Source organism: Salvelinus alpinus, chromosome 2 (genome assembly GCF_045679555.1).
Source record: "Salvelinus alpinus chromosome 2, SLU_Salpinus.1, whole genome shotgun sequence".
NCBI lineage: Eukaryota > Metazoa > Chordata > Actinopteri > Salmoniformes > Salmonidae > Salvelinus > Salvelinus alpinus.
In genome coordinates this window covers 79,325,340-79,338,015 of record NC_092087.1, presented here as the reverse complement: position 1 = coordinate 79,338,015, position 12,676 = coordinate 79,325,340, and the positions used below count along the sequence as shown (strand labels likewise).

At 42.0% G+C, this 12,676-nt stretch overlaps 1 protein-coding gene across 2 annotated transcripts in view; it reads right to left on the bottom strand.

Moving 5' to 3' along the window:
- Positions 1–6,445: 6,445 nt before the first annotated feature.
- LOC139544393 (glutamate receptor ionotropic, NMDA 2B-like) overlaps positions 6,446–12,676 on the bottom strand; it is a 104,044-nt gene continuing 97,813 nt past the window's right edge. Inside the window, exons 14-15 of one of the 2 annotated variants that reach the window (XM_071351443.1) lie at positions 11,712–12,141; positions 6,446–9,962 (exon numbers count right to left, since the gene is read on the bottom strand). In XM_071351443.1, coding sequence (XP_071207544.1) covers positions 9,541–9,962; positions 11,712–12,141 — 852 coding nt within the window. In that variant the 3' untranslated portion in view covers positions 6,446–9,540. Of the gene's footprint in view, positions 12,142–12,676 lie in introns of both variants that reach the window. The other variant, XM_071351434.1, reaches the window with a different exon arrangement.

The following is a 12,676-nucleotide window of genomic DNA, read 5'->3' as shown; positions in this document are numbered from 1 at the left end:
GTCTGCAAATAATTATAATGTATCAAAATCTGATATCTATTGTAGAAAGTTGATGTAAAATGTATGTATTCTCTGTCTCTGCTTCATTATAAACAAAGATGTGCATCTGTAGTTGTTATGTGTATCAACCCATGAGAGAACAATGATATATTCATTAAACAAACTCATCAAGTCTCAACTGTCTGATCATCTCATTCAGAACTAGCCAACTGTGGCTGCATGGCCATGAAAATAATTCCGTCATTTGCATGGAAGCGTGATCACCATTGGATTCAAAACCAATGGCCACACAATTGATTTTAGAGTACCACATTATCAGTACACAATAGAACAAAATGCTACTATTGGAGAGGATGTTGTATGCCACACTGTTATGTTTTGATATCTGACTTTAAAGGGTGACTCCCTATCCTGTTATTCGTTTGGGATATCATTCTTTTTTCCCCGTTAGCTGTAGTCACAAAGGGTAATACTAAAGCCAGCTGGTATATATATTGTGTGAGTGTGGATGTGTTGTGGGCATAAGGATCGAACTTTGTGCCCTCATTAAAACTTTGCCAAGCGTTTCTACAGCAACCGTTCCTTCTCTCCTTTCTCTCCTCTCCTCTTCCCCATCTCTGCTTGTCATCCTCCGTTGTTTCTCTCCAGCCCTGTTTATACCTGGTTTTAACATGGGTCCTTTTTCCTGATCTTGTCCACATTCTGATTGATCCCGCATTTTTAGACAGGTTTACACGATTAAAAGACGCATTGTGTAGACCAATCTAGGAGCGTTGAAACCACTTAAATCATCATTATACCGGCCTCTAACATCATTGACAGGCTGCACCATTGACTTATGCCACCAACATGTCTTCAAATAAATAACTTATTATTGGAAAGAATAGCTGTGAAATAATTTGCATACATGGATGGATCAGGAAATTTGGTCACAATGCAGACACAAAAATCTCTACTTCTTAATCTGCATTCCATCCTCTCTCTCTCTCTCTCTCTCTCTCTCTCTCTCTCTCTCTTCTCTCCTCCACTTCTTCTTCTGCATGCAGAGTCTCAATTTGGTGTTTGTCCCATTTTGTGAAATCTTGGTTGGTGAGCGGACCCCAGACCTCACAACCATAAAGGGCAATGGGCTCTATGACTGATTCAAGTATTTTTAGCCAGATCCTAATTGGTATTTTGAAATTTATGTTCCTTTTGATGGCATAGAAGGCCCTTCTTGCCTTGTCTCTCAGATCGTTCACAGCTTTGTGGAAGTTACCTGTGGTGCTGATGTTTAGGCCGAGGTATGTATAGTTTTTTGTGTGCTCTAGGGCAACGGTGTCTAGATGGAATTTGTGGTCCTGGTGACTGGACCTTTTTTGGAACACCATTATTTTGGTCTTACTGAGATTTACTGTCAGGGCCCAGGTCTGACAGAATCTGTGCAGAAGATCTAGGTGCTGCTGTAGGCCCTCCTTGGTTGGTGACAGAAGCACCAGATCATCAGCAAACAGTAGACATTTGACTTCGGATTCTAGTAGGGTGAGACAGGGTGCTGCAGACTGTTCTAGTGCCCGCGCCAATTCGTTGATATATATGTTGAAGAGGGTGGGGCTTAAGCTGCATCCCTGTCTCACCCCACGACCCTGTGTGAAGAAATGTGTGTGTTTTTTGCCAATTTTAACCGCACACTTGTTGTTTGTGTACATGGATTTTATAATGTCGTATGTTTTTCCCCCAACACCACTTTCCATCAATTTGTATAGCAGGCCCTCGTGCCAAATTGAGTCGAAAGCTTTTTTGAAAACAAAAGCATGAGAAGACTTTGCCTTTGTTTTGGTTTGTTTGTTTGTCAAGGGTGAATACGTTGTCTGTCGTATGGTAATTTGGTAAAAAGCCAATTTGACATTTGCTCAGTACATTGTTTTCATTGAGGAAATGTACGAGTCTGCTGTTAATGATAATGCAGAGGATTTTCCCAAGGTTACTGTTGACGCATATTCCACGGTAGTTATTGGGGTCAAATTTGTCTCCACTTTTGTGGATTGGGGTGATCAGTCCTTGGTTCCAAATATTGGGGAAGATGCCAGAGCTAAGGACGATGTTAAAGAGTTTTAGTATAGCCAATTGGAATTTGTTGTCTGTATATTTGATCATTTCATTAAGGATACCATCAACACCACAGGCCTTTTTGGGTTGGAGGGTTTTTATTTTGTCCTGTAACTCATTCAAGGTAATTGGAGAATCCAGTGGGTTCTGGTAGTCTTTAATAGTTGATTCTAGGATTTGTATTTGATCATGTACAGTGGGGAGAACAAGTATTTGATACACTGCCGATTTTGCAGGTTTTCCTACTTACAAAGCATGTAGAGGTCTGTAATTTTTATCATAGGTACACTTCAACTTTGAGAAACGGAATCTAAAACAAAAATCCAGAAAATCACATTGTATGATTTTTAAGTAATTAATTTGCATTTTATTGCATGACATAAGTATTTGATCACCTACCAACCAGTAAGAATTCCGGCTCTCACAGACCTGTTAGTTTTTCTTTAAGAAGCCCTCCTAGGATCTGGAGAAGGTCTGTATGGAGGAGTGGGCCAAAATCCCTGCTGCAGTGTGTGCAAACCTGGTCAAGAACTACAGGAAACGTATGATCTCTGTAATTGCAAACAAAGGATTCAGTACCAAATATTAAGTTCTGCTTTTCTGATGTATCAAATACTTATGTCATGCAATAAAATGCTAATTAATTACTTAAAAATCATACAATGTGATTTTCGGGATTTTTGTTTTAGATTCCGTCTCTCACAGTTGAAGTGTACCTATGATAAACATTACAGACCTCTACATGCTTTGTAAGTAGGAAAACCTGCAAAATTGTCAGTGTATCAAATACTTGTTCTCCCCACTGTATATGTTTTTGCTCTTTATTCTTTGTTATAGAGCCAAAAAGATTGGAGAAGTGGTTTACCCATACATCTCCATTTTGGATAGATAATTCTTCGTGTTGTTGTTTGTTTAGTAGTTTCTCTCTCTCTCTCTTTCTCTCTCTGTGTAGATGTTCGGCTCAGGCTGTACTTTCCATTTTGGTATTGTATGTTGATTCATTTTCCCATCCAATCCACTAAGACAGTGAGAATATACAGTATAAATCCTCAACTCTCCCCATCTCTTGAAAAAAGAGCCAGTTGCTAGGTAACGGTTAATTGTCAAGTAGTTACATGTGTTCTATCAATGTGTTCTATCAATGTGTCCTATCAATGTGTTCTATCAATGTGTTCTTGTTCTACCAGTGTTGTTTATAGCACTAGCTAATTATTTATCTCTCATTGACATAGGATCATAGCAGAGATATTGAATTATACAAATATAGATACAGAGATATGCTTTACCAAAATCTCAGAGGGTTTTGTGGATGACTGGTTTCTTTAAATATCTCCCTTGTTGCTGGTCAGAGCTCTTTCAGAAGAAAGAGAGACAGAGAGAGAGTCTCAGGAGGAGAATTTGGAGTCTTTCAAATTCTGTATACAATATCCTACTGGTTCACTTTTTATCAGTGTGTCATTCGTCACCTCCCTCTCCGTCTGTCCTGGCCTACAAACCTGCATCTCCAACATATTGAGTAACCTCAATCTCATTTCAGTGTCCTACTTGTGAAAGAAAAAAGACAGGCAGAAAGATACGAAAATGCAGAAAAAGGAGAGCTACGGAGAGACAAGATGAAAGGTAAAAGGGGATGAGAGGAACGGGAGGATGGACAGGTGTCCTGGATGAAAGTGACAATACAGCAACAGGATTAAAGAGGAGGAGTGATAGTGGCCATTTAAATGACAGATGAATCTGAGAACACTTGAAAAGGCCCTGCACCTTTAAAGGGGCAATCTGCAGTTAATACAGCCATTTTTGGACTTGATATGTACCCGTTGATTCTTGAAGAATATTACTTATAAATACCTCATGAGCTGTTGTACCCCACCAGAAGCCAAAATATAAGCTTGTTTTACTCCAATGTTTGTAAACTAATTAAATTTAAACAAACACTATATAGAGCCATGGTTACAACTATAATATTGATATCATGGCTGGTAAGTCCTTGCATCTATCCATAGCTCTGTCTAGGAAGTTGAAAGTGGTTACAATTATCCAGCACCATTATAAAAAAAACGAAACAGGGGCGGGGAGGACACTTTTCTATTGTTTTAACTGCTGAATGACCCTTTAAGGTATTGGTCCTTCGAGCCAGATAATTCCAATATATACAAAAACATATACATTATCATGAATCGCAGACAAATGAGAGACCATGAATGAATGTTGAAATCTGTTTAGAGGGAGAAAATAAGAAAACGTAGGAATTTCACAAATTACATGATTTCATTGTTTTATTATTAATACTCAACACTTTGTTTTGTACAAAGAGACAGAAGAAGAATATTTCTTAGCACTTATTTTCACATCGACTGTGTTTAATTATCCTCATTTTAAATATTATTAAATATTTAATCACATTTGTTATTATTCTTTAACACATGTCATTTCTTCCCATACAAAAATTAAAGAGTGACTGAAATGTTTAGTCATATATACATTTTCACAATCTGTACAGTTCTAGAAATGGTCGTGTTATAATTTTCTCTTGGAAACACGTAAAATAAAGGGTTGCCAAAGAAGAAAAATTATAACTTGTAAAAATGTAGTAGAGAGTCATGATGTTGTGCTTATGTAATAGCCACTAATGTCATTACCATTAGTTGTGTAACAAAAACAAGTGTGTATGCCGGTCTTTTACCAAATTAAAGTGAAAGGAAATACATCAACTTGCTGTAAAAATAGTCTCTACTACTTTAGGTGTGCACTCTTTCAACAAATTACAAGCTTGCACACATGTGGCCTTTCACTTTTTATAAAACTATTTTAGCAGGGAACCTTCAAGTCAAAGATGTCACCCAAAAGGTTCTTACTTTCAGCCATTTTGTACACTTTTATTAAAAGTCTGCTAGAGGGAGGTAAGTTATTTACATACAGCACTACAATACAGAACATCAGTCAACAGTTCTCTCTTTAGCGCTTTCTTTTCCACACACACACACGCACACACGCAGGTAATCAAGCGTATGTACTGAGGCACATAAAACAACAGAAAGAAAGAAAGAAAGAAAGAAAGAAAGAAAGAAAGAAAGAAAGAAAGAAAGAAAGAAAGAAAGAAAGAAAGAAAGAGAGCAACTTACTGAAGAACGAGAGGTTGTAGGGAAAAAACAAGCAAAAACGTTGAAAATCAAAGCTGGTTCATCACTTCATAAAAACGTTATACCAATACCTTTACCTCATTCACAGGCATTTAATAATACCAATACCTTCACCTCATTCACAGGCATTTAATAATACCAATACCTTCACCTCATTCACAGGCATTTAATAATACCAATACCTTCACCTCATTCACAGGCATTTAATAATACCAATACCTTCACCTCATTCACAGGCATTTAATAATACCAATACCTTCACCTCATTCACAGGCATTTAATAATACCAATACCTTCACCTCATTCACAGGCATTTAATAATACCAATACCTTCACCTCATTCACAGGAATTTAATAATACCAATACCTTCACCTCATTCACAGGCATTTAATAATACCAATACCTTCACCTCATTCACAGGAATTTAATAATACCAATACCTTCACCTCATTCACAGGCATTTAATAATACCAATACCTTCACCTCATTCACAGGCATTTAATAATACCAATACCTTCACCTCATTCACAGGAATTTAATAATACCAATACCTTCACCTCATTCACAGGCATTTAATAATACCAATACCTTCACCTCATTCACAGGAATTTAATAATACCAATACCTTCACCTCATTCACAGGCATTTAATAATACCAATACCTTCACCTCATTCACAGGAATTTAATAATACCAATACCTTCACCTCATTCACAGGCATTTAATAATACCAATACCTTCACCTCATTCACAGGAATTTAATAATACCAATACCTTCACCTCATTCACAGGCATTTAATAATACCAATACCTTCACCTCATTCACAGGAATTTAATAATACCAATACCTTCACCTCATTCACAGGCATTTAATAATACCAATACCTTCACCTCATTCACAGGAATTTAATAATACCAATACCTTCACCTCATTCACAGGCATTTAATAATACCAATACCTTCACCTCATTCACAGGAATTTAATAATACCAATACCTTCACCTCATTCACAGGAATTTAATAATACCAATACCTTCACCTCATTCACAGGAATTTAATAATACCAATACCTTTACCTCATTCACAGGAATTTAATAATACCAATACCTTCACCTCATTCACAGGCATTTAATAATACCAATACCTTCACCTCATTCACAGCATTTAATAATACCAATACCTTCACCTCATTCACAGCATTTAATAATACCAATACCTTCACCTCATTCACAGGAATTTAATAATACCAATACCTTCACCTCATTCACAGGCATTTAATAATACCAATACCTTCACCTCATTCACAGCATTTACAACCAAACATCAAGAGGAGCAGAGAAGCCTGAACTTCTCTTCTTACACTTCTTCTGGTTCCATAATAAATCTGTTGAAACTATTTCTGTCATAGCAATTATTCCTATTGACAATTCTGTTTACTGAATTTGAAATATTTTAAAATAACGACAATTTTCAGAGCAAAATTCGATTTGTCTTTTTACAGAGACAAACACACACCAACAAGGATCAGAATCAATTAAATCGATTAAAAAGTCCAGATATCATTCCCAAACACCCACTTTTGGGATAAAATAGAGTCTAAGTAAAAAAGGGAAAATAAAAAAATTCCACTGATGCATGCATGTCCTTACACACTGACTCAATATCATACACACTGACTTGTCAGTCATGAAAGAAGGAAAAATCTTTCAAAGTTTCAATAGGGATGTACAAGTATTGATCAACTAATCAATAACACTGATTGTGCTTAGATCGTACAATTTGGTTTGGCAAAATGACAAATCACTTAGAAATGTAATATTTCAGACAGCTATAACTTAAAGTAATTCATAAATAGAATAAATCAAATGAAGATATGGGGCGTCCTAAATTGTATATTACAACAATGACATGGAGGTGAACACAAATACAGCTTGGACCTGGATATCTGTCTGTGATAAGTTGTGGCTTTGAGGTCATCGTCCATGGACATGAGGTTATCATTGATGGAAGTGACCCAGAGACATTGGCAAAGGCATGATAAACAGACCACTGGACTCAATGCTTATAGAATAGGGGAAAACATTTTCCTTTCCACACTATGTGGAGATTCAACGTTTTTTCATTTTTATCATGGCGTTGGTTTGCTTTTCTCCACCTTCTACCGGACAGTTGTGAGGACTGTTTTCCAAAAGGAAAATACTGTCCAGTGCCTTCAATCACATTTGTAAATTCACAAGATATTTGCCCTTGATAGATGAAAAGTGGTTGTTCTGGTTGAAATAGACAGAATTATTCAAATAAGGTTTTATTTTAAACGCAGAGATTAAGTATTCTTGCTAATACTGGGCCAATGGTAACCCTGTCCTGGACAAGTACTCAAGCTTCACAAACGTCATTGTCCTTGTATCCTACTTATGTATCAAGCCATTGATGGAAATTGCCAAAACATTCCATAATCATCTTCTGCAAAATGTTGAAAGTTTACTGAGATTTACTGAATGTTACATCCAGACTGTCTTGTGTGGCCTGTATAAAGTGATTGATTTGTTTTGGTATTCACAAGGAAAAAGCAAACAAATAGTGAATAGTGATTTTTCTCCCCAATCCCCATCTCAAGTGACCACCTTTAGTGATATCTGAATTCTCAGAAATTATAACACATTCTAAGTAAGTCAAACATAATTAGTGGTTTGATCAAGTCCTTGACGTGAATTAAGGAGAGACATACAGTATACTGTACAGTGATTGGGTGAAATGAAATAAATAAACCAACTGAGACTTTCTTTCCTCCCTGTGTTCACAGCACACCACTCTCGACCCATCCCCCTTCTGATAAATGTGTCTTGATAATATAGCAGCAACAGCTTACTGCCATAATACAAATGAAATAAGTAACACGTCCTGCTGTTCATCTCTCCATTCCCAGAACATGGACCATATCTTAAAAGTAGAAAACTGTCAAGTCCAACTGAAACCAACTCCACTGAATCACTTCCCAGCAACATATAGGCATACAAGGGGATTTACATATATTTAGCAAATACTGCATCTATGCCAAGTTTTAAAAAACAATACAAAAATTATAATAAGTGTAATTGATAGTTTACCTTTGGGTATATAATGGGGTGATATGTTGGGATTTAAAACGGTAAATCAAATGATTTATGGAAAGCTAAAGGGTGAGATAAGAGCCTCTTGACTGGCACCCGAGTGAAACGAGCAGAAAACTACATCTTCCATGATGCAACTCTCTCTCCTTTCAGGTGGGTGGATCTCGTTTAAAGCAAAATGTCAGCTCAGCGGCTTCTCAGAGAACATGATAACCACTTTATGAATTACTAGTTAATAACTGAATTGTCCACAGAATGAACACCCTTTCTACCGATAGGAGGAGGAGTCTTCATATCTTTATGATTGTAGTGAATTCAGTAAGGCACATCCCGCTCGGTATCTGAGATCACCACTACTCCCGACGTACTGCCAGGCAAAACAAGAAATCTAAACTGCAAACCAGTATGATGCCACATAGGTACTTTCTCCTTCACTATAAGATGTCAAGTATATGGAAAATGTACTCAGCAAATCATGCCTTTCACATACAGTATACGTTTTTCACAGCACTCCAAGAACAGAAAATATGGATAATCAAGAATTAAGAAGAAATCTGAATTACACAACCTAAAAGTATTGGTACTTAAGTAACATTTCTTCCTAACAAAGAGTCTATTAGTCTCCTGTAATATGGTGGCCTAGCAAATAATTAACAACAGTACAAATATATAACAACATGAACTATTAAAAAAAAAATAATAATAAAAGAACGAGCCCAAACTGAACATCTTAAACAATTTAATTATATTCAATAATATCATTAACAACATTATCAATACAATTATTGTTAGTTTACCCTGTTACTTCAAGAAAAGTATTCGATTTTTCATTCATTTGATTGTATTTCTGATAGCTAAGCAAAACATTTGTTTTGGTGTAAGGAACAGCAGGCGAGCGGAAGAGAGGGAAAGATAAAAGAGGGAGTGAAGAAGGAGAGGAGAAACGGAGGAGAGATTTCTCTCCTCCTCCCTCACAGTCTCAGAGTCAAGCAGCAGAATCCATTCATTTCCTCATTAGAAGTCGCGTCGCTTTCTGTTACACTTGACAGTTCCTTCACTCTCCTTCACTCTGTCCGCAGTGTCCATTGTCCAACTAACCTTCCTCAGTTAGAAATATGAGAACGATGTCCACAATGTAGCGGCTATTCGTTCTCCTCAGACGGAGAAGCAATTATCCTGTTCTCTAGCTCCATCTCTTTCTTTCAGACGTCAGACTCGATGCTGGAGAGCTTCTCGTAAACGTGGCCGTTGCTCGAGCCGTTGAAGGGTCTCTGTCCGCCCTGCCCCACCAACCCTAACCCCCCATCCCTGACCGGCAGTAGCTTGTTGCCTCCCAGTCTGGGGCCATGGTGGTTCCCCATGGGCCCCCCCAACCCTCCCCCGAGACACAGATCATTGGGGAACCTGGGGGTCACGTTGGACATGACCCCCGTCGTGGCTGATGCCGGCAAATATGAAGGCACCCCCATGGAGCCTCGGAAGTCCCCGCGGCTGTTGTTGAGGAGATGCTGTGGCGGTTGTTGCTGTTGCTGTGGAGACATTTTGACGTAGTACGGTTTGCCGCCATGTAATAGACACTGGTCGTCGCCGAAGGTTGGGATGAAGGGGTTCTGGGTCACCTTATCTGGGTAGAGAGATTTAGACAAGGAGTAAGTCCCGGCCCCTTTGCCACTACCGCCCCCACCACCTCCACCTCCCATCATTCTTCTATCTCTGTCCCTCATGTCTTTCTCCCCCACCGACCGACGGTGCAACCCACCTTCGCCTCGTTCGCCTCGGAACAAACTGAAGGAGGAGCCTCCTTTCGCCCTCTCCCGCTCACTACCACCCCGACTGAAAAAGGAGGGACTATCTCTGTCCCTCTCCGCGTACTGGGCAAACATTTGGGCGTATGGGCTAACGCCCTCCATGTAGCGGTCTTTGTCTTTCAAGCTCACGCTTCTGGGCGGGAGGAGCTGCCCCCCTCCCCCTCCTCCCCCACCTCCTCCTCCTCCCCCGCCCATGCGTCCGCCGCCCCCTCCCTTCTGCAAATCTACAAACGTGTCGTAGGAGTGTTGCCTCCGTAACACCCGCCCACCTGGCCCTAGCTTCCTGCGCTGTGCATGATTTTGTGATTGGCCAGCACCCCCCGCATCACCACTCGTCCCCCCTCCACCCCCCATCTGGCTAAATATGAGGTTATCTTCACTGATGTCATACAGGTTGCCTGGTTTCTTACACGACTCGCACCGTTTGCAAGTAGCAGAGCTTGGACGACTATTTCCCCCTCCGCCACTAGGGCCCCCACCCCCTCCGCCACTAGCGCCCCCATGCGTACAGGTCCCCCCTCCTCCATGGTGAGAGATGGACTTCCCTCCTCCTCCCCCGCCACCACCACTGTGATTCCGACACTCCCAGTCACCCCCTGCTATGCCTCCACCTCCCACTTCAGACATGTTCTTCTCCCAACACGTGTGGGCCTGTTGCCCTGACGACCCCAAGCCCATTCCTCCGACTACGCCACTTTTACCCTCTGACTTCTTGGGTTTGTTACCTTTCAGGAAATCCTCCACGGGCACTAGGCTCTTACAAATGCCACTACCACTACTACCGCCACCGACTCCTCCTCCCCTACCGCCCATCGGACAAGGCCCGTCGGACATATCCACATGCTCCCACTGGGCAGAGCCCTCCTTGGAATGGAACTGCTCTGCATAGTACTCCCTCAGATTTTCTTTGTCGCGGAATAAGTAAGGTGAAGAGTTACCCCCTCCTCCTCCACCTCCTACACCTCCTCCTCTCTTCCGCTCAGAGGGGACCAGGGGTGGGGAGGCCGAGCGGTGTCCCAGAGGCCCGCGGGAGAAGTGGTGGTGGACGGTGTGATGGTGTTGGGCTCGCCTCCGGTAATCAATCTCGTCCTGCTCCCGCCTGGATTTGGCTGAGTGGGGCCTCTTTTTCAAACTGTCCCTGTACTGTTTACGCCTCTTGGCGTTGCCCTCCAGATTGCCGTAGGTGATGGTGTGTGAGGAGATATCCGACACATCATCGCCCCCCGAGCCCCCGCCACCCCCTCCTCCTCCACCCATGCAGTACCTGTCGTGACCGCCCCTGTCGATAAACCCAGAACTGGACGCCCCGCCTTTGAAGGAGAACCTCCCGTAGAGGTCGTTCGACTTGAACTGACCCCCCTGCTGACCGGAGCCTGAGGCCGAGGTGTGGCCGGCGATCAGGTCAAACTTATTGGTGTTCCTGTGAGTCAGGGAGGCAACGCGGGGCTGTGTGGTGAATATGGGCGCTACCCCTCCCCCTAAACTGTCACAATCAAACATCCCTCCCTCCAATGAACTGGTACTGCCTAAGCTACTCGGCCTGTTAGGCGGGGGGCCGGACATACCCAGAGCCAGCCCGGGTCCCGGGCCTGAGTGGTGGTGCAGGTAATGGTCCTGGTACAGGTTGTTGTCCTTCAGGGGCAAGTTGCCAAAAGTCCTCTCCACCTCGCTGATGTAGTCGCTGAACATGTTGTCCTCGGGCAGGTAGGGCGGCGGCGGGGCCTTGCGCTCTTGTAAGCTGCGCCGGTGCTCGGAGATGTCATAGATGCTGGGCGACTCGCCCCCGCCACGGTGGTGGCCACCGTAGTCCAGGGCGCCGTGCGTGTGCGGCGAGCCGTTGACCCCCGGGATGGCGGTCATGTCCTTGGCTGTGCGGAGCAGTCGCAGGATGTTGGAGTGGGTGTTGTTCATGTTCATGTTCATGGTGGCCGATGGAGAGTCCATGGCCGACTTGTTCTCCTCGATCTGGACCCCGTGGATACAACTCCAGATGCCCTGTTGGAGGAACAGATGAATAGGAGGGATAGAGAATGGTAGAGAAACAGGAGGAGAGGGAGAGAGAGAAAAACACGGGGAGAGGGGGAGCAAGCGAAAGAAACCAACACAAAGACAGATTGACGAAAACATAAATAGGGTAGATTGGTGGACGAGCATTAGAAAGCGGACGGGAGGTGGAAAGGTGGAGAGAGATGAGAGAGAGAGAGAGCGACAAAGAGAGAGAGGTTAATGCATTGCAGTGTTTCCTCTGGCCACCTTGTTTACACACTATTAAACAGTAATAGGGGTGAGTTCATCAATACGTTCTCCCTGGGGAGCAGACAGAGCTTTGGCCCCTGCAGAGGCTCAGAGCCTCTCCTCTCCTCCTCTCACTCAGACCCAGTGTTGGAGGGCAGATCAGAGACTTGATTGATAATGACAGGAGCGCCGTTAGCGTCTAGTTTTGACCAACCAATCAATAAGTTGAATTAATTTAATTTAAATTCAGCTGACAGCACTTTTCCTGGGGCAATCCAACCCCCGTCTCGTAAAG